At 59.4% G+C, this 26160-nt stretch overlaps 1 protein-coding gene across 5 annotated transcripts in view; it reads left to right on the plus strand.

The window, feature by feature from the left end:
• The window catches only part of TLCD4 (TLC domain containing 4), a 37264-nt gene extending 11922 nt beyond the window's left edge, over positions 1–25342 (plus strand). The window contains exons 1-7 of one of the 5 annotated variants that reach the window (XM_070395644.1): positions 3905–4067; positions 15653–15818; positions 19048–19137; positions 20663–20721; positions 21462–21556; positions 22294–22367; positions 24753–25342. In XM_070395644.1, the coding sequence (XP_070251745.1) occupies positions 15664–15818; positions 19048–19137; positions 20663–20721; positions 21462–21556; positions 22294–22367; positions 24753–25071 (792 nt within the window). In that variant the 5' untranslated portion in view covers positions 3905–4067; positions 15653–15663 and the 3' untranslated portion in view covers positions 25072–25342. The other 4 variants (XM_070395646.1, XM_070395647.1, XM_070395648.1 and 1 more) reach the window with 4 other exon arrangements.
• The last annotated feature ends 818 nt before the right edge of the window (positions 25343–26160 follow it).

The following is a 26160-nucleotide window of genomic DNA, read 5'->3' on the forward strand; positions in this document are numbered from 1 at the left end:
GCGGTGGCGTGCGAGACACGCGGTGCCGAGACGGGGGAGGTGGAAGGCGGTTATCATCCTGCAGGTTGTGTGTCAGGACTCAAATGTGCTGGAGAGACTTCGGAGGCTGAAGGAGGTCCGTGGGCCTGAACCTGGGAGTGAACAGGGTGGGGGAGGAGGAACGGCCTCGGGGAGTGGGACCCACAGGATTCCGTCTCCCCTGCGCGCCGAGGGCGAAGCGGGCGGGAGGCGTGCAGGGGATGGAGGCTGCCGGGTGGGGGGGCCGGGTGACCCCATAATGGAGAAAGCGGAGAAAGGGGGTGAGTGGAGGCAGGGTGTTCAGTCTGATTGCGTTTCAGGAACCTGGGACACACTGGGTGGTTGGGTCCCGGTGTGGGAGCTCCAGAAAGAGCATTTCAGAGGAAGCGGCGTTGACCTCAGCTGCTCCTCCGTGGGCTGGAGAAAGGGGGCAGGTTCAGTCCCGGCAAAGGGGCGAGGCCGCCAGCTGGAGTGGGTGGAACACAGGCCGGTTGCACAAGGTGGAGGTCAGAGTTAAAGCGGAGCATCCCCCGCGGGTCAGGTGGCGGGATCGCCCGCCGGAGGCGGACACCGGGCTCCCTGGGAAACTGGGGCGGCGGGCGGGGCGGGACGCGGCCTCCAGCGGCCTTTCCTTGAAAGAACTGGTCAGGCGGCGGCACTCCCAGGAGTGGAAGCAGCAGGGACTCACTCACCCCTGGAGGGAGGCGAGGGGGACGCAGAGCGAGGGGGCGGGGGGGCGGGGGGCAGCCAGTCAGCTCCGCAGGACTCTGTCATCTCCGGCGAAGCTGGGGAAGCGGGAAGTTCTCCGAGATCACTGTTCTCTGGGAAGCAGTGGGAGGGTGAGTTCTGGGCTCAGGGTGATGGCACCATCACAGGGATGTCAGGTCACGCCTGCATTTTCATGTGGATTTCCAAGTGGAAAGCCTGGTTTTATTGTGGTCACGGTCATTGCACGCCAAGAAGGGCAGACCTACGACACCTGGATTACTTAGGAGGCCTGGTTTTGGACCTTGGTTCTATAGCAGCCCCCCTTTATCCAGGGCGGGGGTACGTTAAAACCCCAGCAGATACCTGAAGCCACAGATAGTGCCGAACCCTGTAAATACGACATGTTTTCCTGTATGTACAAGCCTATGGTAAAGTTTAATTTATAAATTAGGCACAGTGGGAGATCAACAACAGTAATACTAAAATAGAACAGTTATAACCATAACAGGACAGGCCGTAATGAACGTGATGGGAATGTGACAGCTCTCTCAAAATGCCTCAGGGTTCTGGACTCAGCCTTCTTGCGACGGTGTGAGGTGGTGCACAGCCTACGTGAGGGGAGAAGGGAGGGGAATGAGCCCTTGTTAATAAGACACGGGTCACTTGAACCCAGGCACCGCGATACCTGAGCAGTCGATCTGATAACTGGGACTGTGGCTGACGGGCGGGTGGCGTGCCCACCGGGGACGCTGGAAAAGGGCCGGTGCTGGCCCCGGGCGGGACAGAGCTGGACATGGCGGGGCTGCATCAGGCGCTCAGAATGGCCTGCTGTTTGTCACGTAGGCATTGTTTATTTCTGTCTATTGCATATTGCAAAATAGAACAATTATTTTGAAAAGAGATGGCAATTTTTCAAAACTTGTTACCTATTGGAGGGCAAGAATGTTTTATTTTTTAATCCTCACCCAAGGATATTTTTCCCATTGGATTTTTAGAGAGAGTGGAAGGGAGGGGGAGAGACACAGAGAGAGAAACATCGATGATCAATTGGTAGCCTCCCAAATGCCCCCGACTGGGGCCGGGAGCCTGCAACCGGGAGTATGTGCCCTTGACTGGAATCAACCCGGGACCCTTCCGTCTGCAGGCTTGACGCTGTACGTACTGAGCCAGACCGGCCAGGGCCAAAAATGTTTTATTTTTACTAAAGTGCAAACAACTCGGGCTTTAGGTGGGAGATCGAAGGCAGCATGCGCGTCTTCTATATACAGAACGGTGTCCTTCTTGGCGCGGCTCACCTCCCACAGAGAGTGGGAGGCAGAACTGCAGAGCGGAGGACCTGGCGTAACAGAGCAGGTGAGGATAGTAACTCGACTGCATGAACTATAGTCTAGTGGCTTCGGGAGACCAGTTTGATTGGGACATGGAAGGGAGATAAGATGTTTGTATATGAAAAAAAATAATGCCATCTATTTTTTTCTTTTTAGCTATTTTTAGGATAGTTCATATGCCCATTTGAATTTTTCACTTATATGTATTCCTTTAATTAAAACTAAAAATGTATTGCTTCTCAGCCTTTTGGCTAAGGTCAAGTGTAAAAATAAAAATCATTTATATTTTTATAACTTACATTACTTCATAATGACTTAGATTAATCATAACTTTTAAATAATCTATGCTAATAAAAGGGTAATATGCTAATTAGACCAGACACCCTTTCGGACAAAGCCACGGTGGTGGGTGCCGAGGCAGAGGCGGTGACCAGGCTGGCAGGGGAGAGCAGTTAGGGGCCACCAGGCTGGCAGGGGAGAGCAGTTAGGGGTGACCAGGCAGGCAGGCAGGCAGAGGCTGTTAGGGGCAACCAGGCCAGCTGGGGAGTGGTTAGGGGCGATCAGGCAGGCAGGCAGAGAGGTTAGGGGCGATCAGGCAGGCAGGCAGAGAGGTTAGGGGCGATCAGGCAGGCAGGCAGAGAGGTTAGGGGCGATTAGGCTGGCAGGCAGAGGCAGTTAGGGGCGACCAGGCTGGCAGGGGAGAGCAGTTAGAGGCATCAGGCAGGCAGGCAGAGGTGGTTTGGGGCGATCAGGCAGGCAGGCAGGCAGGCAGATGAGTGGTTAGGAGCCAGAGGTCCCAGATTGGAGAGGGTGCAGGCTGGGCTGAGGGACAGCCCCCCCCCCCCCCCACTCCTGTGCATGAATTTTGTGCACCGGGCCTCTAGTTTATAATATAGGAAAAAAATCACATAAGATAAGCAAAAAGAACCCAAAAGACATAGAATCTTACCCGCCCAGAGGTAAACCACTGTTAATATAGTTTCTTATTGGGAAACTCTGAAAAAGAAATGACAGTACTTTTAAATATTCAAACATGCTTGCTACCCTGAAGCTACTGCTTGGGGTTACACATTTTTTACCAAACCGCCCTCTCTTACCAACACGCCCAGGTCCTGTGGATGCCATCGTCACTAAGACGAGAACCGAGGCAGCTCCCGGAGCACGGCCGCTCTCACTGTCCTGCTGTTTCAGGAAGAGGCGGCTCTGGGTCTCTGTGTGTCAGCCACTGGCTCTGCCGAGAAGGTCAGGAATTTGTGGAAACACATTTATCAGAGGAACTTGCCTCAAAAGAATTTTTGTATTTTTTTCCCCTCTTTTTAAGTGTGGATGAGTAATTTCATTTTCTGTGACCTGTTTCTTTGAACTGTTTTCAAGAACAAAAACACAGAAAAAGTGCAGTTCACTGTGATACCCCCCCATTTAAATCGGGGAGTATTGGTAGGAAGGAAGTTAAGAATAATTAAAGATTTAAAAAGGTGAATATTGAAAGGGATACTTTGAAAGAAATTAAGCTGCCTTACAATATCGGGGGGAAAGGCAGTGGATGTATTCTTCTACCTCCTGAGGCCATTGAGTTCCCATGACTTTACAAGTTTCCAGATTCGACTCCTATTTTCCGAGTCCCTTCCCCGTCTGGCAGGCCTGCCCTGGTTCCTCGGTGCACTCACGCACGTGCTCTGTAATCACAGGACGTGGCGATGCGTTTCTAGCGGCCCAGCCGGAGGAGTGGAGTGGGCCGGAGAGTTGGCTGGGCTCCTGTGGGTGTGCTTGGCTTGCCCGCTGCGGTGGGTGTGGGAGGATGTGCACAGCACAGATAAGGACGGTGCAATCGGGGAAGAGCAGAACAGCTGTCCTGCCTGGAGAAGCGCAGGGCGAGTCTGGAGGAGGCGGAGTCCCGAGGTCACATTCGCCATGTGTCCTCGCAGGGTCGCAGGCGGAGAGCGATGAAGCGGCTGCCTGAGTGCCTAAGGCAGGTGTGGGCCAGACCACAGTGAAGCACCTCTGATGGGACAGGTGTGTGTGTTTTTTAATTTTTAAAAAATTATTATTGATTTCAGAGTATAGATGCTTTATCCACTGAGCCAAACGCCCAGGGCCGGGACAGGTCTTGGTCCAAGGACACGGTGCCTGCTGGCCCCGAGAAGCTGGGGAGAACAGGGCCTCCGCTGGGAGGCCTTCCTGCTGAGCGCCGGCCATTTCCCGGGGTCTGCAGAGTAACTGCATCCGCACCCCCACTTTACAGAGGAAGAACCTGGGCCCAGCGAGGCCGTTAGTGAAAGTGGGTGTGCTTGTGGGCAGGTCTGTGTGTGGAGGTAAAACGGGTCAGCCGCATCGGGGGCATTTCCTAGGACTCGCTGTCCTGCTCCTGCCGGTGTTGACGCGTTAATTAACTAGCGAGACCTTGCCTCCTGCAAAGCAGGGTTTGTCATGTGTCAGCGACCCGGCGCCTCTTCCTTGTTTTGCTTTATTCAAAGCGACCCCATCTGTTGATCCAGACGCTGGAGTGTCTGAGCGCGCATTCGCAGGTCAGGAGAGCGACTTGAATGGCAAACTTCCTGCCCCCGCAGCTTGGAATTCCGAGCTGGCACCCGATGCCCACCGCCTCCCGGGACTGGGAGAGTGCGCCCCAGGGTGTCTGCCGCGAGGAGAGACCGCGGGGGTGGCGCCCGCGCCCCTGCCCCCTCCCCCCTCCCGGGTCCGCACCGTCTGGGCCCCAGGCCAGAGCCCCAAGTTGTACCAGTGACTGGCTGCCCTCTGCTTTGTGATGACAAAACCCTGCGCTTCGTTTGGGCAGAATCTGGGCACTGAAGGCGAATGTAAACTCCCAACCCGAGCGGGATTTTGGTGACGTGGCGCCCAGGTACTGCCCGCTGCGGAGGCGGCCCGGGCAGGGTCGGTGACTCCTCGGACAGCCTGGCGCCGCCCGCCCGGTCCCCCTCCCCGGGTGCCAGGGGACCGCCCGCCCGTGAGGCCGCTCGCAGCCCCGCTCGGCCTGGGTCCCAGCCGCGAAGGTCGGCCCCGCCCACTCGGGCCGGGTCGGAGCCGCCGGGAGCGGAGCGGGGCGCGCGGCCGCGGCGCCTTTAAGGAGCGGCGCTGCGGGGAACCCGACCCGCACTCCAGGCCGCGGCCCAGGGACTCCCGCCCCGCCGCGCCCCGCCCCGCCCGCCAGCGTCTCTCGGCCGAGGCGGGGGCCAGCCTCCGGGCCGCCGAGCACCAGGCGCCTCGCGCGGCCGCGCGCACTCGGAGCGGCTCCGGACGTGGCCAGGTGACGAGTTTGCGGGGGGACGGGGGTCAGGGCTCCGGAGACCAGGCGTCCTGAGCGCGGGGCAGTGGGTCCGGCAGGTGCGCAGCATCGTGGCCCGCGGGCCCCGCAGGTGGGTCCCCCCTCTCCGCCCCCCACCCCCTCCGCGTCCCGCTCGCGCTCTGGGTCTCATCAGGGAGAGCCGCGCGGGAGGCTGGCGCAGGCGCGTCAAGTGGGTGCGTGTCCCCTCCAGCCCCCCCCCCCCCCAATTATAACACAAGAAACTGCTTGGACTCTGGCGGCGCGGAGGTGGGTCCCGTTTAGAGTCTGAAGAGTCTGGCGCAGAGGGGCAGCGCCGAGTCAGGGCAGACACGGGTTCTGTTTGGGTTCTGTTTACGGCGCTGCCATTGCGCCCGGGCAGGTCGGTTCCGCCGAGCGAGGGCCTCGGTTTACCCAGCCGGGAAATGGGATCGGACACCCGCCTTTCCTGCGGCCCAGGGACTGGGGCCACCCAAGTTCACGGAAGGGTCGGGTGCGCCGTGGTCCTGGCCGAGCACACCCGCGCCCATGGGCGCACGTTTGCCTGTGGAGGTGTGTGGGTGCGGAGCGCTGGGGAGGGGGGCGCTGCCACTTCACCGGCTCCCCGGCCCCACATGGCAGCGGGCAAGGGTCAGAGTGAGCTCCCCCCTCCCCCAGCAGCTGGCCGGGAGGAGGGAACCCCACTTCTCTTTCAGGGGCGCTGTGCCCAGGAGAGAACTCCCTGTTTGTCTTGTCCGAACGCCGACGGGAGTGTATGCCTGCCCCTCGGAGACCATCCAGGCGGCGCAGGGGCGCTCTGTGCTGAGCCGGTTCCCACCCAGCAGCCCTCGGCCACCTCTCCTCCCCGCGTGCGCCCCTCCTGCCCTGCTCCCCCTGCTCCCCCTGCGCCCCCTGCTCCCCAGTCACACGTGCTTCTCCTCCTCCCCGGCTGCTGTCCTCGCCCAGCCAGTGGGGCTCTTCCTGTGAATCCTCACCTGAGGATATTTTCCCACTGATTTTTAGAGAGTGGAGGAGAGGGAAAGAGAGAGAAACATCCATGTGAGAGGCACATCTATTGGTTGCCTCCTGCACACGCCCTGACCAGGGCCCTGGCCAGGAAGGAGCCTGCAACCAAAGTCCATGCCCTTGACCGGAATCGAACCTGGGACCCTTCAGTCCACAGTCTGATGCTCTGTCCACTGAGCCAGGGCCGAATGGTGGCTCTTTTTAACAAAAGCCGGCCAGCTGCCCAGGAGTGGCCGTGGCCACGGGGCTGAGACTATAGCAAACTCCGGAGAAGCGGGGCCTCTGACCCCCCGGGGTGTGGATGGAGGGCTGTCTGCTCACTTCTCGTTTCTGGGATCTCCATCCGCGCGGAATCCCTCCTGTTCCAGAACTGGACCAGAGCATGGGGTGCCCAGCGAAGCGTGGGGAGGAGCAAGTGGGGCCTGGGAGGGGACGGGGGGCGGCCTCCCAGTGACCAGGGGCCGGGCGGGCAGGAGCCCGGGCTGCGTGGAGCTGGCACCCTGTGCGCCCTGCCCTTCAGTCCTCGCCCAGCTGCCCCGAAGCCCTCGCCCTGCCACCCCCTCCCCTGCTCAGTCTCTAGGGGAGCCCAGTGTTGCCCCCCCCCCCACCAAGCCGCCTCCCCTGGAGGGGCGGGAGCCGAGCAGCTGGCTCCCTAAGAAACCTCAGACCTCAGCGTCTCCACCCCCTCTTCTCAGATGACTGCCCCCCCCCCCCCCAGACGGGATTCATTTCACTTGACTCCCAGCCGCGGAGGAAAGTCAGTGGAGAAGTCTACAGGGGACACGGAACGCTCGTCCTGTCGCGGGGGAGGATGCATTCGGTGTCTGGGTGGGGACTGTGGCATTGGACAAGGGAGGGCAGGGCGGGGGGCGAGGCCGAGCCGGACATCCGTGCTGGCCCTGGGAGAGCGAGGCCGCCCGGCGCCCGGCCACCTGGCTGTGCCCACCCTCTTGCCCATCTCCCCGCGAGAGGAGAGAGGACTGTGGACCAGGAGTGGCCACCGGGTCGCCGGGCGTCAGGCACCAGGTGTGCCCCCCGGGGGCGCGTCGCATCCCGAGGGAGGGAGTTTCGTAAGGTCGGAGGCATTTCCGGGCGGCTTCGCTGTGTTTGTTCTGGACGAGGCGAAGGCAGCTCACGGGAGGCCGCGTCCTGCCCGAGGTGCTGGTTGAGAGGCGGATGTGCTCACCCTTCCCGGACCTGGGAGGGGCCCAAGCATGCTCCCCAGAGCCGTGGTCTGTGCAAGCAGCAGGCCGTGGGGCTTCGTAGCTGAGGCTCGTGATTCCCTGGGAGAGGCCAGGCCTGGGCGATGCTGGGAGCGGGTCAGAGCCCGGGCCGCGGGGAAGGGTGTGCTGTGCGCAGGGGACCAGCGGGGCAGGCGGCTTTGGAGAACAACACAGGGCGGTGCGTTTTAATGCGGAGACCAGGGCGCACACAGCGCCTGCGCGTGCGAACAGGCCGCGCCTGCCTCCGGGCGCATCCTGGTCCGTTTCTGTTCCATGCGCGGAAAAGCTCACCACCGGCCGGCGGTCACAGCCCAGTCTCCGAAGCCGTGTGCCCAGGGGATGGGAGCAGGTGTTGTGGGGAGCCGCTGGGGGCGCGGGGGAGCATGGGGAGCTGCCTGCACCCACCCATCGGTGGGTCTCATCTTGTGTTTGGGGGGCAGGACCCACAGTCCTGAAAGGCCACTGGCCGGGCGGATGGGAAAGAGGACTTCCCGCCCGTTCTCCCCCCTTCGAAGCCAAGAGGCCGTGTGCGAGGAGCACCTCTCGCTGGAGAGCAGGTCCCAGAGCAGCGGGTCAGTAGCAGAGCCGCCCACCGGGCGCTGAGCGAGGCTGTCGGCCCCGTGCACGTTCACCGGCCGGACCGCGGGCCGGAGCAGGGTGGGGGTGGCCAGGCCCCCGTCTCGCTCCGAGGAGTTCGTGGGAAGCTGATGCAGAGTGCGGCTTCCAAAGGCCTTTTGCTGACCAGACGCGTGGGAAGCTGGCGGCCGGCTCACCGGACTGGGGAAGGGTCCTCATCACGGCTCCTAAGGGCGGCGACCGGACTGCCTCAGGCTCTCGTCCAGGATTGACAGTCAAATGGAGCCGTCACTCCTCGGCTTCGGGGTTGCCAAAAAAGCTTTTTGGAGAAACGGGTGAGGCGGCGCCGGCCTCCCCGAGCGAGGGCCTCGCAGCATCTGCAGCTGGACCGGATCAATGGCCTCGGGTTTCCCGTTATCACAGTCAGCCCGGCTCCCGCGGAGCCGCTCAGCAGCGGGCCAGGGCAGCCGCAGGAAGACAGGATGCGCATGTGCCAGGCCCACCGGTTGCTTGGTTACCCCGGCTCCTGCCCACATGCGACCTCGTGGGCGCCTCCCCTGACCCCCTGCCTCCACTTCTCAGCTGAGTTGCTGTTTTCGGAGTTTGGCCTTCGCCTTCCTCGGGGGCTGGGATCTGTCTCATCCTTCCAGCCGCTTCTCTGCTGTTGCTCTGAGCCCCGGACGTGCGGTGCCCGCCTGTCCAGTCCTCGGGAGGCTGGCCTGGCGCCTGGCCGGGCTGGGTGGTGTCCACTGTGTCCTGCTCTGGCCGCCCTGGACGTAACGACATGGTGGGTTTACCCCCTGGGTTTGATCTCAATTTTATTTTGTTATTCAAAATATGTTTCTATTGATTTCAGAGAGGAAGGGAGAGGGAAAGAGATAGAAACATCAATGATGAGAGAGAATCATGGATCGGCTGCCTCCTGCACACCCCCTACTGGGGATGGAGCCCACAACCCGGGCCTGTTCCCTGACCGGGAATTGAACCGTGACCTCCAGGTTCATAGGTCGATGCTTAGCCGCTGAGCCACGCCGGCTGGACTGATCTAAATTTTAAGTTTTGGGGACGTGGAGGAACTGTCTTGTCAAGTTAATTTAATTTGCTTTCTCCGATAGACTTTAAAAACCTTTAAAAAGTATAATCTGAAGGCACGGAAAACATCTCCCTGTTTGGTACAGATTTTCTTGGTGGAATAGGAGGGAGAAGGACTTTTTATTTGATGAAAAATTTAGAAAAAAATGATGAATCAACGCTCTTGGCGAAGTGTTACACGTTAGGGACCCAGTTCTCCGAACCCGTCCCCTCAGCCAGTGTGTCTCGCTCTCAGCTGTGAGGCAGTGAGACAGCGTGAACCGCGGTGCCTTGTCGTTTGTCACGTGCTATTCTGAGGACTTAGAGACACAGCTGTGCTGAGCAGCCCTGGCCGGTCCATATTTAACACGCTCAGCGCCCAGCCTGTTTTGTCTTCCGGACGGAAAGTGTAGTGTCAGGCACCGGTGACTGGGCGCTTAACGTGTTAAAACCCCGCACGCGTGTTGCCGAGCGGATCTGCTCCGCAGTCCCTGTCTGCTGATGCCAGGAGGACCAGGGAGCAGGGAGGCTGTGGGGGGCCCGGGCACGGCGGTTTGCTTGGAGGGTAAAAGAGAAAAGAGCGTGCTGCTTGTGTTACTATTTGGGGAACATAGCGCTATTTTTAAAAATATATATATTTTATTGATTTTTTACAGAGAGGAAGGGAGAGGGATAGAGAGTTAGAAACATCGATGAGAGAGAAACATCGATCAGCTGCCTCCTGCACACCTCCTACTGGGGATGTGCCCGCAACCAAGGCACATGCCCTTGACCGGAATCGAACCCGGGACCCTTCAGTCCGCAGGCCGACGCTCTATCCACTGAGCCAAACCGGTTTTAGGGTGGAACATAGCGCTATTAAAATTTGCATCTTTGGCCATTTAATTCCCCAAATGTGTGTTCAGCTGTAAGCACAGAGCGAGGCACCAGAGGGATGTCAGCGAGGGCCGCGTGCAGCCTGGCTCGTGTTGGGGACCCGTCCGTAGCAGGGGCTTCAGGATGACTCACGCCCGGCCTTGTTCCAGAACCAACCCGGACCGGACGGTGTGCAGAGAGGAGACGAAGGCCGGCAGTGAGTGCAGGGGAGGAAGAGGACGGTGTGTCCAAGGGAAGCAGGAGGCGGCGGGGTCGGCTAGTGTGCGCCGCTGCCTCCGACGTGCTGGCCACAACCTGCCCGCACCCGGCGGGAGGAGGCCAGCGGCCCTCCTATTCCACCGAGACCAGGCGGAGAAGCCGCAGTCCTGATTCTAGGAGGCGAGAGCACTGCCCCTGGATTGTCATCAAGAAGGCACTGCCCAGCTCTAGCCGGTGTGGCTCAGTGGATAGAGCGTTGGCCTGCGGACTGAAGGGTCCCAGGTTCGATTCCCAGTCAGGGCACAGGACCGGGTTGTGGGCTTAGTCCCTAGTATGGGGCGTGCAGGAGGCAGCCGATCAATGACTCTCTCTCATCATGGATGCTTCTCTCCCTCTCCCTCTCCCTTCCTCTCCAAAATCAATAAAAATATATTTAAAAAAAGAAGGCACTGCCTGTGCCGTGGCTGCACCCCCCCCAACCCCCACCCCGTGTCGAGCCGGGGAACCTGTGCCCTTGCTTCTGCGGCCGCTTCCCACCTGCTCCCCAGTGCTGGCCAGGTGTCCGCCTCTCAGTGAAAAGTGGACTGGGCCGAGGATCAAGTTCACGGGTTTAATCCAGAAATAGCTTCACAAGGACCTAATGGGATGCCTGACAGATGACAGCAGCACCCAGTGCCGTTCCTGATGCCTCTGGGGGGGGGGCGGTGGGGGACGTGCCTCCAGAGGCTCTCTGTGAGCCTGGGCTCGCAGTGCACCCGCCGAGATGGGGGTGCTTTAGGGGTGTTGCTGCGTTAGAACTGTAACAACGACAGAATATTGTCCTTTAAAAACAGAAAACCTGCCGCCCGACCTGGCTCAGGGGTTGAGCATCAACCTATGAACCAGGAGGTCACGGTTCGATTCCCGGTCAGGGCACAGGCCCGGGTTGCGGGCTCGATCACCAGTAGGGGGCGTGCAGGAGGCAGCTGATCTAGGATGTTCCTCTCTCATCATTGATGTCTCTCTCTCCCTCTCCCGTCCTCTCTGACATCAATAGAAATTTTTTTTTGAATAAAGAAAAGACAAAATCAGAAAGCCCTCGCCCTTGGTCCGTGCAGAGAACAGGGACTTGGCCGCACGTGGGTCCCAGGTGGAAGGTCAGTGCGCCCCTCGGAGAAGTGCAGAGGCCCCTCCGAGCTGGACGTGCTAATAGGTGGTGGGCGTGTGAGCAGGACGTGGGACCTTCCAGTTGGGCAGCTCGCCCCAACGTCAGGAAGCCGGGGAGACCGGGGCATGTGGGGCCGAGCGCCCATGATCGCACTTGTCGGCATCTTGCCTCGGGAACGCGGCCCGGCCGACCCGTGTCGCCACGTCTGAGGCCACGCTCAGGCCCTTAGAGCCCTCGCCCCGAGCTGGAGCACGAGGCTTGCAGCAGATACCAAGTGCGAGGGCACCCGGAGCCGCGTCGCCTCGCGGGTCTGCGCAGTGGTTCCAGGAAGCACCGCCCTGCGTTTAGAGTTTCCGGCTACGCGATGGTGTCCAACCCGGCACCGAATCGGGCAGAGGTCCCAAGCCCATGGGCAGACCGTGCGGTCGGAAGCCTGCCTGGGCAGTGCCTGTGCAGGCAGACAGTGTGGGGCAGTGGCCGCCGCCTGCGAGGAGGTCAGGCGAGGAACCACGTCAGAGCCGCCAGACTCCCCATCAGGTCCCAGGTGGAGGCGAGCTGCGGGCCTCAGGCCAAACGTCAGGCGGGGAGGAGCGGTCCCCTGGCTCAGACTGACTGTCCGTCCGAGACTGGCTGCCTGGAGGGGGGCGCGTTTCTCGGCGAGGAAAGGGTGTGATAGCAAGCGCTGTCCTCTGCTGACGGCTGTTTTGATCTCTTGCTCAATAACAAACCGCCCCCCAAACCCAGCGGCTCAGGACAATGGCTGATTCTTCCTTCTGCCTCTGTGGGTGGCGGGCAGTTGCTCAGCTGGTCCTGGGCTCCCTCGAGCTGCCTCCAGCTGGCCGGTCAGCTGGCCGGACAGTCCCGACGGCCTGTCAGCAGCGCTGGGAGCTGGCAGTGTCACCTGTCAGCTGGGCAGCCCGGCTCTCCGCGTGGCCTCGCGTCCTCCGGTAGACCAGACAGTTGGCGGTCTCCCGGGCAGCGCCCCAGGAGCGAGAGGCAGGTGCTGAAGGTCTTTGGGGCCCACATGGGCCCAGAACCCTCCCAGCCTCGCTTCCCGGGGGCTATCCATCAGCAGGCGCAGGGCCCCCCCCGACCCCTGGGGGGAGATGGGATTGCACCTGAGGTGACGGCAGGGGGCTGTCCTGCTGCGGACATTCACGGCCGCTCTGAGATTTATGCTGGTGACAGCTGTGCCCGGGGCACCTGACCATCTCACTTATCACGGAACCAGCTGCACGTGGGCCTCGTGAGGCCTGGGACCAGGATCTGACGCCAGGTCTCTCTCCAGCCGAGTGGAATTTGTCCTACAAAGTGGACAGGACAGAGACCTGCTCAGTTGTTCTCGGTCCCTCTCGCACTGCCTCCGGTTCGTGTGGGGAGCAGGCAGACGAGAGAGACTGAGGCGGCCGGCAGGGCGTTCCTCAGACACGTCCCTGCGTCCTGGGGCTTCTCGGACGGACGGTGTGGAGGCGAGAAGGCCTCTGACTCCTTAGGTTCTGGCTTCCTGGGCTGCTTGGCAGGCGTCCAGTGATTCCTTAAAACAAGAACAAAACACATTTGGGAAAGCCTTGCCCTGTCCAGGTTTTTCTTGATTTTGCAGTGTTGGCGGGAAGCCAGGCCTGTCCCAGCCAAGAGGCTCCTCTGTGCCCCTCCGGCGGGGACAGGGCCGCGGGCGTCGGGAAGGGTGGCCGCAGAACCCCTTCCCTCCCCGGGCCCCCAGGTGACAGGTGCCCGGTCGCCGGGTCCCACTGGGCCTCAGTCCAGGGCCCTCACTCGCAGGGAGGGCGCCTCCTGAGGCGGGGCAGGCGCTGTGTTTGAAATGTTCACTTTCTTAGCGACGGGCTCTCGGATCCTGCAAGCGTCCGACCCCTTCCTCATGAGCGCGTCCGGTTCTGTGCGTGTGACCTTCCGGTGGCTGTGGTCTCCCGGCTCCAGGCGTCTGGTCTGTCCGGCACCCAGCGGCTGTCCTTGGAGCTCAGAGGGTTTGAAAACAAAGACGCTTTTATACAAGTTTTCTGTGGGGTGAGAAGCTAGGAAGCAACATTTATCAAGTAAATAAAATGTGCAGCTGTGCTGTGAGCCACGGTGTGTGAATGCGGCCTCACTTCCCTGCCTTTGCTGTGCACTCCTGGGCTTAACAAGGACCGAACTCCCAAGGGCCTCCGTCTCTCCGAGTCACGAGCATCGACTGGTTTTACCCATCTTGACGTTTCTTGCCCGACTCAGTGAACGGACAGGGCGATGGCGTCCTCCCCGGAGCCTGGCTTTCCCGGGGAATCTAACCTCCAGGGCGGGTGCTCAGCCGGCAGCACCGGGGAGCCGGCAGCTGCCGACTCGGAGACAAAGCTGGGAGGAGGGTTTCATTCGCAGTGTCTGTCCCGCCTTCCGTGGCAGCCGGCACGTGGCTGTGGCGCTGTCCGTTTCCAATGAAGCATGTTTGCGAAGGGGACGCAACACACACCCCACACCCCAGTGAGCCGGGAGTGTCTGCGGGAAACACCAGTGCCCAGTAGGACACACTCTTAATCAAAAGCAGCTTTTTAAGGAACGATGACTTCTTAGTGGCATATCTGAAAAATGGGTCAGCGAGCGAACAGTCCACGAAGCGGATAATGCCGCCTGAGTCCCGGCGTGCTTTACGGTATAACTTCGGCCAACGTGCATGAGATGGATGCTCATTGTACACGCTGAATCGTAACAAAAGTACCCGCGCAGCCAGCGCCCGGCCACCCTCCAGGGCCAGGGGGAGGGCACAGACCCCCGGGCAAACCTCCCTCCTGTCTAAGGTTATTCATATTACTCGTCGGATCACGGTGAAGCTGGACGTTGCAGTCTCCTCCGGTTCCTGGCTTCATTTTCTTCACTTACCTGCCCACGTGGCCCCCGTTTGCTTGGATCTTAGAAAAACATTCTCCCTTTTCTGTCTCACTGAGAAAATCATAGCGACGTGTGACGTATCCACAAAACCCACTTTTATGTGTCATGGGGTTAATATTCAACTAAAAGACCACCAAGGAAACTTAATACACAACAAACACATTTTTTAAAAAAGGTGGATGAGCAGTAACGTCAGTGAATCGCAGAGAGGATTGTAGTGTCGGTCTTTTCGCTGAGCGCACACTGGAGAGAGGAGGAGGGAGTTCATTCGGGACCCGGGGACGGGCGCGGGGTGGGGGGGGGGGCTGATACTGTTCCGACGCCCTGGTTGGAAGGGGCGAGGCGAGGCTGAGTTGGCCTCTGTTGATTCATTCCCTTTTCACTTCTGGGTCAGCCCTCTCTCCCGGGGTGGGGGGGTGGGGAGGCTGGTTTGCTGGACGCGAGCAAATGCTCCCGTCTCCTTTTTTTTTTTTTTTTTTTTTGTCTAAATGTTCCTAAGATTTTTAGGAGCCAAAATAGGTCAGCTCGATGAGACAGAAAACATGCTTTGAAAGTGCTTCCCGCGTTCTTTCCCCTAACTCTCCCCTTAAATCCTGAAGCTTTTTCACGGAAACCCCTGTATTTTAGTGATGGAAAGCCGCACGCGGAGGGCTTTGGTCCAGGGATACGTGTGATTGCAGGATGTTTTTTTTTTAAAGTTCAATAGTAATTTAAGTAGCAACAGTGGTCTGGTTAATTTCCCAGATGGTCTTCTTCTTGTTAGGATTTATATTTTGTTTTCAATGTTTGTCCTACTGTAAAATTAGTTTTGATTATGCAGTTACTTTGTTGTTTTGCTATGGTAGATAATGTTGGTTCTGTTATGATTTTTTTGGGGTTTAATTGTTTCTTAGAAATCATCTAACCAACTCTCATTTTATCAACGAGGAAATTGAGGCATAGAGAAATCAGGTGATTTGTCCTAAGTTGAATTGAAAATATTACTAAAAGAATACTTTAGTGATAGCACTTGCAATTCCCTTTTAATGGTAAACCCCAAGACTTGGATGTTTTTGCATGTCGCCAGGTTACATTTGTCTCCTGACATGGAAAGATCGGAGGAAAAACGTTGAGCTCTTTGAGACACGGGGCTGCCCAGCTCTTTTATTTTAAATATAAATCTAAGGTTATATGCCCGATCGCTGGCAAAGGCTTCAAATTCTTACCGCTTCTTTGTAGCCCTACACTTGCGCCAAATTAAAATAAATGGCTAAAAGGGCAGTCACTCGCTTTTAAAATTAAAGCGTTAATTTAGGTTCCCCGTGAGCTGCTGAAAGCCACTGAGAGCCCTCGCTTCCCTCCGCAGGCGGGGGAGCCATGGACGCGGGCGACACGCTGGTCCTGGGCACCGTCCTCGCCAGCCTGTGCGCCTTCCAGCTCCTCTTCCACTTCGTCAGCTACTGGTTTTCCACGAGGGTGTCTCCGGGCTTCAACAGCCTCAGCTCCGAGAAGAAGATCGAATGGAACTCAAGGTAACGCTTACGAAACGTCATGGGCTTTTCCCCGAAAGCTAGTTTTGTGAAATAAAATTATTTAAAATAGTTCTAAAAAGCCTTTCACTTAGCCCCGGCCTGTGTGGGTCTCAGTTGGTTGAGCATCGTCCGTGCACCCACAAGGTCGCCGGTTCGATTCCCAGTCGGGGCACACGCCCAGGTTGCAGGTTTGATCCCTGGTTGGGGTGCGTGGGGGAGGCAGCCCACCGGCATTTCTCTCTCTCCCATCGATGTCTCTCTCTCTCTCCCTCTCCCTTCCTGTCCCTCTAAAAACCAATGAAACAATAGTCTTTCGTTTCGGATCTAAGAAAATCTAAGCTCAAAATTGTGACTGTAGGACGAAGAGAGAAGACAAGTTGCCAGCTCTCATACAAGGAACATTGAACCATTTCTGACGCTGAAAGATGGTAGGAAAACGCATCAGCTTCCCGGGTTCGTGTGGGGGAGCCGTGCCAGCTGGCGGTGGAGAGGACGGTCTTGCATTCCTCTCTGAAACATTTACGATAACCAGCCCAAGTCCTGGCAGCGAGACGGGAGCAGCAGCAAACACGAGCCGGCCGTGGAGCCTATATATAGTCCTGGCCGCTCCGCCCGCGGCAGCTGACCGCCGGCCGGGGAACAGGGTGTCTCCCTCGGTGAACTTTTCGTTGGGACCCAGAGCCCTCCAGCATCTACCCTGTTGTTATATAATTCTAAAGTAAAGCTGCTTTTAGGGGTTTTTTAAACAAAAATAAGTGGAAAGTGAACAGACATGTAAGGATATAGAAAGTTGTGTCAGTTTTATCAGTTGCGAGGTTTTGTGTGTGTCAAGGAACACTTTCTGTTGTTGTTGTTTAGTTGAAGTTAACGCTAACTGTAAAACAGCCAGCAGGTCTCTGAAACGGCCGTGAGTATCGGCACAAATACACGGAGGTTGGTCTGGCTCATACGTGCTGCAGCTCTTCACCCCAAAGTGAGAACTCCCCCCCCCCCCCCCCATGAGAGCTCTTCCCCGGGGGCTTTTGGGGAAATGGCTGTGACGTGTCGTAAGGACAGCGAGGATGTTGTTCGATGGCGGGAACCAGGAGATGGTAGCCGTTTCGTTTCCAAGCTCTACTGACAGGAAGATGAAATGGGGGGAGCGCGGCTGTGTTTCTGTCTTCATTCCCTTTCTCCACGGTGAGAGGAGCCACAGGCCAGGAACCGTGGAGAGCTGCTAGCCCAAGAGCTGGGGAAGGGACAGGCCAGGAGGGCAGAGGTGGATGAACATGTGTTGCAATTGACAGCGCTTCTCGTTAGCCAGCGTTACCCTGGCCCCTCTGGGCACGGACCCCCCTCGGCTTCCTGCGGGAAAGAGGAGTCGGGGGATAATGATGAGGCTCAGCATGCTCCCTGCTCACGCTCTCGGTCAGAGAGAGCGCGTTTGATTAGTGTGAGGGGCATGGCTGTACTCCGTTGTGGCTTTTTCTGAAAACATGCTGAGGGCTGCCATTTCTATGCTCGTCCATCCGCCCGGCTCCTGTGGGACAGACAGGCCTCTTGTGTCTCGTGCTCCTGGTGGTAAACCGGCTTCGGCAGAGCTGAGCCCTTTTGTCTGAGCCGTACAGTCTCTTCCAACAGCATAGGGCTCGTGGGCGATCCCGTCAGTAACTCACGTTGCTGTTCTAACACGGTCACTATCTCCTTGAAAGCAGAGTGCCGTCTCCTCAAAACCACGCATTTCTCCCCGCTTTCGGAAAAAATGGAAATGTCTCATCGGTGGCCTTTTGGTGTTTCTTTGTAGACACGGAGGAGGCTCCGTCTTGCTTTGCCTCTAAAGAGTTAACTGTGAAGTTTGACCCACAGCAGCGTCCGAGCACAGGGGCTGTGGATCCACGCAGCGCCCAGGCTGTCCGCGGCCCCGTCCTGCAGGCGGGAGCACTGGTCCCGGCGACGTTGAACTTTCTCGGACGTGTCTGCCAGCTCCTCCCCCGCACAGGCTGCTCAGCGGAGCCGGGCCCCAGGCCTGGCCTCGGGGACAAAGTGTTACAATTTGTCTGAAAGGCACTTTCTTGATGTTTGTTTTTTCCTTTTCACAGAATTTTCACACGGCGACCGAGAGCTGGCCGCGCGATTATTTTTTATTTTGGTTTTGGCTGCACGATGCTTGTTTAGCTGGAGGGCTTCTCGGACGTTAGCATCTTAACCCTTTCATCCTGCTGTGTCCACGTGGAACACAGGGGCGCAGGGCGCACCAGTCCCCAGACGGGCTGGGCTGGTGCTTCTCACTTCAGAATGCCCTTTGGCATTTCTCACCCCGGCTGCCTGGTCGCTGTCTTGCGTGGGTGTGACTCTTGGAGCACTGGACGTGCGATTGGGTTTCACGTGACGTATCTGTTCAGGACCACGTTCTCTGCCAGGTCTGGTACATGGGTTTCTCAGGTGACAATCATCTTTTCTAACATGGAGGTGTATGTCGGTCGGTCTGTCTCACTCACCTTCACAGATGTGGGGCCGGGTAGAGAGAAAGCCATTGGCCGCCGTCAACTTCTAAAGAGAAGACTGTGCTGTTCCTTCCTCCTTTATTCTGACGGAGAATAAAACAACCGTTATTTCTTGTTCGCACGCCCTGGGGCGTGGCTGTGGGTTGAGTCGCTCCATTCTCAGCGAGACCCGCTGCTAGACACTGAGTTTCCATCTGGACCTGGTTCCTTCCATCGGAGGAGACCTGGAGCTGTGAGCTCTCAGGTGGGGGTTCGTTTCCTTCAGAAACAGGTTTTCTGTGTAAGTTCTCGGGGCCGGTTTTCTGTCCAGAAGCGCTTTCGTATTGGGGACAGGTTCCCACAGACACGGCCCAGGAATCCGAAGTGTCCCTGCGGCCGTGTGAATTCCGATTCAGGATCCGCGTTGTCGCCAGTGGACTTGGAGTCATTCCAGCTGTTGGAGCAGGAAGGAGTCCGGAACCGGGACATGCAGGGCGGGCAGCCCCCTCGGCACTGGGGGCACCCCCCCTTGGCACTGGGGGCACCCCCCTCGGCACTGGGGGCACCCCCCCTTGGCACTGGGGGCACCCCGGCTCCGCTCCTGCGTCAGAGCCTCCCCAGCAGGTGACTCGCGAACGTCCAGGAGGAGACTGTGAATCAGGCCAAGCTGGTCCCGACGCCTCTTCGCCCGCGTCCACGTGCTGCCAGCGTCGCGCCGATGCCGCCGTGGGACGGGCTCCTCACGTGGTCCTTTCCTTCCGTTTCAGGGTGGTCTCCACCTGCCATTCCGTGGTGGTCGGGGTTCTGAGCCTGTCCGTGTCCTTGTTCGACGAGGCCGCCATCGCGGACCCACTCTGGTAAGCACTCCTCCGCCGCGGTGCCCTGGTTTGGGGTTGACGGTCAGTCGGCGTCGCTGACGCTGTGACACGGAAAGCACCTCGCTGGCTGGGCTCGGTCTGGCTTCAGCAAGAGGGGAGTTGGCCTCTGTGTCGCCGGGCTCTCCCCACGGAGGGCGGAGGGCGGAGGGCGGAGGGCGTGCTGAGCGGTGCGGTCTGCGCCCGGGAGCGGAGCCGCTGCGCTGAGCAGCCGCGAGTCGTCTCTGAGGCAGGACAGTCCTCAGGGTTCCGTCTGACCCCTCGCCCGTCACCAAAGCTGCGCCAGGAGGACCGGCCGTCCCTGCGGGGAGGCGGCTCCACAGCGAGGCTGTGCCGCCCGATGGTGACGTGCCCGGCGCTGACGGCCATTGGCAGGCGGCTCCCCTGGGATGCACGTCCCCCCCCCCCCCCCCCCCCGCGCTCCCTGGCGTCCGAGCAGGAGCTGAGCTCCGCGCAGGGTGAGGGCGGAGGCGTGTTCTGAGCGAGCACTGCACGGGCTGCGGCAACCGGGGCAGCTCCTTCGACTTCTCTCTCGCTGGGTTCTTATTTTTCATTTTTGTTAATCCTCAGCCGAGGGTCTGTCCCCATTGATTTTGAGAGAGTGGAAGGAAGGGGGCGGGGGAGAGAAACATCGATGAGAGAGACACATGGATTGGTTGCCTCCTGCACCTGCCCCGACCAGGGCCCGGGACTGAACCTGCAACCAGGTCCGTGCCCAGGGCCCTGTGGTGTGCGGGTCACCCAGCACTCTAACCACTGAGCACACCAGCCAGGGCTCGGCTTTTAAAAAAATTCATCGATACGAAATGACGCCCATCAGAGTCACCCCACCACCCACACTTTCCCTGGGAAGGTGTTCTCGGACGCAAATCCGTTTAGTGAATCAGTTCGCTGACCAGGTTCCCGTGGAATCTGCCACAACAATGTCCAGTGCTTTTTCTTTTCATATTTTTTATTTTATAAACACGCTTGTCCACAGCACCAGGCCTTTGGGAAGTGACTCTCATAACAAAGAATCGAATCATGACCAGCTTTTGTCCTCGTCAGACTTCCGCCGTCATAACGGCTGGCGTGTCTGCGTTTTCTTCGACGCCCGGCCCGGCTTCCCTGGGTCCTGTGTGCGGCCGGACGCCAGCGCTGCCCAGCCTTTCCCACGCTGGCTTCGCGGTTCCTCACTTTGAGTCTCTGATTCACAATAAGGACCCAGACATCATCGTAATGAGCGTCCGAGTCCCATTCGAACCCTTTCTCAAACAACTCGCACGAGGACACGCGTGTGAAAAGCTGTCTTTTGGTAAAACTATTCTCCTGAAGCGGAGCTGATCGGAGGAGAAATCATGACTGCTCGTGCAGGCAGGGGCGTTATCTGCTAACACGGTGCTCTGTGCAGAGGAAGTTACCGGTCGAGACTGTGGGGGCACCTTGACCGTGTTTCTGTCCCAGGAGGAAGAAGCCGTGTCGTCTAGCCCGTGCGCTAAAAAGGAACTTTCTTCCAAAACTGTCTTAGGGGCGACTCGCTGCTGGCGAAAGTGAACGTGGCTATTGCTTCCGGCTACCTCGTCTCTGGTACGTGCGTGTTTCTCACGTCCTTTAGGAGTCCTCGTGGGGCTGTGCACGGGGTCCGTGGTCTGTGCTTCCGGTTGATGGCTGATCTGAGAAGCAGCTTTAGGATCCGCACAGCGGAGAGCGTTTTCCTGTGGCCCCGGCCCCGAGGGGAGCAGAGCTGCGGGAGGGGCCCCCCACCACAGGCCTGGGTGCGCCGGGTTAGCGAGGGTCCCTCTGTGGCCTGCAGAGCTCCCGGGTGGGGTTAGAGAATTCCTGCAGTTTTGTCCTCCGAGTCGCCTGCACGGGGCCCCAAGTGGGCGCCCTCGGCCGTGGCGTGGGGTGAGGGGAACATCCTCACCTATGAGCGCTGCCACCAGGGAAGATCCTGGCTCCTTCCCTTCTGTATCTTCCTGGTCCCACCTCCTGTGCCGGGCGGGGCGGGAGTGGCCCCGGGACCCTGAGGCCAGAGGGAGCTGGCTCGTGCCCTGGCCGTCGAAGCCCCTGACCGGACGAGAACCTGGGACCCTTCAGTCCACAGGCCGAGGCTCTGTCCACTGAGCCACACCGGCCAGGGCTCACTCACACTTCAACAGTGTGCACACTCGGGGTCCTCATGCTGGGCAGCCCCAGGTGTGGGGCGCAGCTGTGTGGGAGCCGCGGAGGCGGGAGCAGAGCGTGTGGCTCCGAGTGCGGGAGAGTGACCTGTACACGCGCTGGGCAGCGCTGTCCTGTGTGACCTCCGCCTTCTCTCCTCCTCACAGACCTGCTGATCATCGTTCTGCACTGGGACGTGATCGGCGACAAGTACTTCCTGATTCACCACTGTGCCTCGCTGTACGCTTTCTTCTTAGTGCTGGTGAGTGCAGGCCGCCTGGCCACTGGTGGGCGGGAGGGGCTCCAGGGGACCCCCAGGCAAACCCCCAACCCTCAGGCCCTGCAGACCAACTCCGGCCGCATCGGGGTCCTTCCCGCGATGTGTCAGCTCGTCCGTGCACAAGCCACACCTTCACGCGGGGTCTGCGGGGCACTTGCGTGGGTTCACACACTCCGAGGAGGGCAGATGGCCCCAGTTTCTTGAATTTTCACCGAAAACCTTTGGGACTGTGCAGCTCTTGGTGTTTGCCCATCTTCCTGGATGCATTTGGTTAATCTGCCCCTCACCGCAGGCTCTCCAAGGGACGTGGCTGCACCACGTTGGCCAGAGTGAGCCGTGACTTTTTTATGTTATATTCTTACGGGAGAGGAAGAGAGAGAAACATCAGTGCTGAGAGAGAATCATGGATCGGCTGCCGCCTGCACGCCCCACACTGGGGATGGAGCCCACAACCTGGGCCTGTGCCCTGACCGGGAATCGAGCCATGACCTCCTGGTTCATAGGTAGACGCTCAACCCCTGAGGCGCGCCGGCCGGGCCCTTTCTGTCTTTTACGATATTTCGGCCCCTGGTGACCGCTAAGGTCCATCAGGAGGAGAGTCCGTTAGCAGACCCGGCGCGGAGGTGGGTGTGCCGTCCGCTGCGGGCTGGCCAGTGCGTCTCCTGCCGGAGACTCTGCGAGGATGTCACGCCTGACCGCGTCTCGTGTTCCTCACCCAGAAAGACGGCACGCTGCAGTACATCGCCAACTTCCGCCTGCTCGCCGAGCTCTCCAGCCCCTGCGTGAACCAGCGGTAGGTGCCTGACCACACGGTGGTCGTGAGGCTGTGCGTGGATTTGCAGCCCGGGGTTCGTTTCCCCGGGCCCCAAAGCTCCGGGTGAAATGAGCGTGTGGACGGGCGTGATGATGGCCGCGTCCCGCCCGCTCTCACAGGGAAGTCCCTTGGGCACCGGGCTGCCCACGCCCAGGCGGCCTCCATCGGGGACAGAGCCCGAGCCTCCCAGCCCGTCACGGCCTTCGCCTCCTGGTCCCTATGGGAGCGCGTCTCCCGCCTGATACCTGTCCTCCCTCTCTCTTCCCCGTCGTCGTCGGAACACACACTAATTCGCTAGCGCCTGCTCAGCCCCCGAGGCTCCCGTGCTCAGGGCACAGCCCGTGGGCGCCTCGGGCACAGAGCCGGGCGGGCAGCACCGTCCTCTCCTTCTGCCGCTTCTTCCCTCCCAGGCCTCTTCTCACCCAGCGCATCCCGGGCTGGGAGGCCTCCTGGCTCCTTGCTCAGGACGCCGCCCTGGATGTTCCCGCCCTGGATGTTCCCGCGGGGACAGCACCTCGGGCGGGGCTGCCTTTCTGGGCTCGGCCCCTCTCCCTGCTCATCAGAGTGACAGCCCACCGCCCCCCCGCCCCCCGGCCTGCACCCCCCCCCCCCCCCCCCCCCCCCCCCCCCCGGCTGGGACGGACGCGTCTCCTCCTACAGCTCTGTCTCCTTTGCTCTGGTGCTTGTTTATCTCCGTGTTTCAACCAACACTGCTGCGGGGAGACCTGTTCTACGCAGGCCCCACTCCCGCGCCTCCGGAGTTAATGCTCCTCTGGGTCCGGCCCAGGCGCAGCTCAGCCTCAGAGTCTTGCTGGACACTCTCCAGGGTCCCAACAAAGGTCCCGCTTGTGCTCACAGCGGCCGCCCCCTCCCCCCTCGGTGCAGCTCCCCCCACCCATCCCACCCATCGGCTCATCGGCTCATAGCGGCTGCCCCCCGCCCCCGTGCAGCTCCCCCCCACTCGGTGCAGCTCCCTCCCACTTGGTGCAGCTCCCCCCCTCGGTGCAGCCCCCCCCTCCCCCGTGCAGCTCCCCCCAGCTCGGTGCAGCTCCCCCCCTCGGTGCAGCCCCCCCGTGCAGCTCCCCCCCCCCCGTGCAGCTCCCCCCCCTCGTGCAGCTCCCCCCCTCGTGCAGCTCTCCCCACCCATCGGCTCACAGTGTCCAGCCCGCAGCCCCTGGCCAGCCCCCGCCCCCGCCCGGGGCGCCCAGCCCCCAGGCCCCCAGCTCTGGGCCTGTTCCCTCTCCTGTCCTCGTCCCTCACTTTCCTTCTTTCTCTCCCTACAAGTGAGCCTCGCCCTCCCCAAATGGGAATTAGAGCAGCTAATACCAACAAATTAGGCTGGAAAATTAAAGAAACCCACAGAGCCTGGCCAGTGGCTCAGGGTTGAACATCGACACAGTTCGATTCCCAGTCAGGGCACAGGCCCGGGCTGCGGGCTCCATTCCCAGTGGGGGGCCGGCAGGAGGCAGCCGATCAGTGATTCTTTCTCATCATGGATGTTTCTCTCTCTCTCCCTCTCCTTCCTCTCTGAAATCAATAAAAATATATTAAAAAAAACAAACACAAAGAAAAACACTCACAAAGTGTTTCTCCGTTTGTAAATAGCGGCACACCTGTCCCCACAGTGAACCCCCAGGAACAAGCCAATGATCTACTTGGCGGTTGAATTGTTACCGTTTCTGCCTTTGGGGCGATTTAAGTTGGTCTTTATGTCCCTCTGACACAACCTCATCCTTTTGTCTTTTGATAAAAGACATGTTTGTTAAAAGACGACACATCTATAACATCTATAGGGCGTGTTGTGTTGTGAGCTCTGTGTCCCAGCCCCAGGACCAGCGACTCCTCCGGCCCCCTGGTCCCTTTTGTGGGAGAAGGGAGTTAGAGACCATGGCCCGGGCCCAGGTGTGCTCACGGCCCCGGGCAGCTGTGTCCCGCACCCTCCCCACAGACAGCTGGACGTGTACTACCCCGTGGGCATGCACACGCACCTGTCATTGTTTCTACATCTGCCCTTGGCCTCTTCATGTGCATCTTAGGGGTGTGTTCACTGAACTGTAAGAACTGAAACTAAAACGGTTACTCCCCAGGGATGCAAAGCAATGCGACATTTCTTATTTTTTTTCTTTTTTTAATGTATTTGTATTGATTTCAGAGAGGAAGGGAGAGGGAGAGAGAGAAACATCAGTGATGAGAGAGAATCATGGATTGGCTGCCTCCTGCACGCCCCCCACTGGGAATCGAGCCCACAACCCAGGCATGGGCCCTGCCTGGGAATCGAACCCAGGACCCTTCAGTCCGCAGGCCGACGCTCTGTCCACTGAGCCACACCAGCCAGGACAATGTGATGTTCCTTACGTTTTCCAGGTGGTTCCTGGAAGCCCTGCAGTATTCCAAGTTCTCCACGGCCAACGTCCTCAACGGCCTCCTCATGACGCTGGTCTTCTTCGTGGTGCGGATCCTGCCCATCCCTTCCTTCTACAGCTTCATGCTCTCCGTGGTGGGCACCGAGCCCTACGCCCGGCTGGGGCTGCTGACGCAGTGCTCCTGGGCCGTCTCGTGCGCGGTGCTGGACGTCATGAACGTCATATGGATGGTCAAGATCTCCAAGGGCTGCCTCAAAATCATCGCGCTCATGAGGCACGAGAAAGCCAGCAGCAGCCTTCGGAACGGCAAGCTGGACTGAGCGTGGACAGCGGGGCCCGGCGCACTGTTGCGCCCGCATCACACCGCCCGGCGGGTGCACTCCTGGCATGTTCTCCTGCTTCCGCATCAATTACACATGTTATCCAGGGTTTCAGTCTCTCTCTCTCTCTCTCTCTCTCTCTTTAAATTTTTACCTGTAGGAAAGAGAAACTAAAATTTTGTTTTTAATCCCAAGATTTCTTTCTTGATTTTCTTGTGCATCCTAAGCATGGACGGAGCGTGAAGGTTTGAATAAAAGGTGACACACAGGGTGTGGGTCTTTCCAGGGCTCCGAGACCTGCCTCCGCATCTTCCCCGCCAGGCGGTGCGGGCCGCCACGCGCCTGCTTTCCCGTCTCGGTCCTGCGGGGGGAGGGGAGCTGCCTGTGAGTGTGTGGCTCAGCGTCTGCGCCGCACGCCCTGCCCGCTGCGGCTGCGCGGGCCGGTTCCTGAGCGGCCGAGTGTCCCTTTCGGAGGCTGTTCCTCGTGCTTCCTCTTAGATGCAACACTGACTCAGGACGGAGCCGTCTAGTCCTTTGGGCCGTGGGAAGTCCCTTCTGCATGTGTAGGCTCCTCGGACGTCATTTTATTTCTATTTTTAGCATTTTATCACATCACTGCCTTTTCCGTTGCGCAGTGGGTGTAAGGCAGGTCTTACCGAGCTCCTTGAGCGGTGAATGCCTCCTCCCAGAGGCTCGGCCAGGCGCCCCGAAACCCGTGGGAGGCACCCCGAGAAGCAGCTCCCGCCCTGCTGTCTCCCGGCTTCCCTTGCGTGTCTCTGTGAAAACCAGACTATTTTTATTGGCACAACGAGCCCAGCGTTCGGAGCCCAAGATCAGCAGGACCGACGTCCGAGGTGACGTGTGTCCCGCGCCAAAGCGGGCCTCATTCTGACGTGACCGACGTGACGAAATAGTCCGTATGCAGCCTCGGCGCGGACGCCACGCTCGCTCGTGAGCATTGGCGGGCCCTGGACGCCCTCTCCTGAGGGCAGGGGGCCCAGAGGCTCCTCCCGCTCCCTCCTGACCAAGCCGGGGCGAGGCCTGGCCAGGGCTGGGCCGTGGCTTCCTGCTGTGTTCGTCTCAGGATGA

The sequence above is a fragment of the Myotis yumanensis genome, unplaced genomic scaffold (genome assembly GCF_028538775.1).
Source record: "Myotis yumanensis isolate MYYU_CA2020_CCGP unplaced genomic scaffold, mMyoYum1.0.hap1 SCAF_17, whole genome shotgun sequence".
Taxonomy (NCBI): Eukaryota; Metazoa; Chordata; class Mammalia; order Chiroptera; family Vespertilionidae; genus Myotis; species Myotis yumanensis.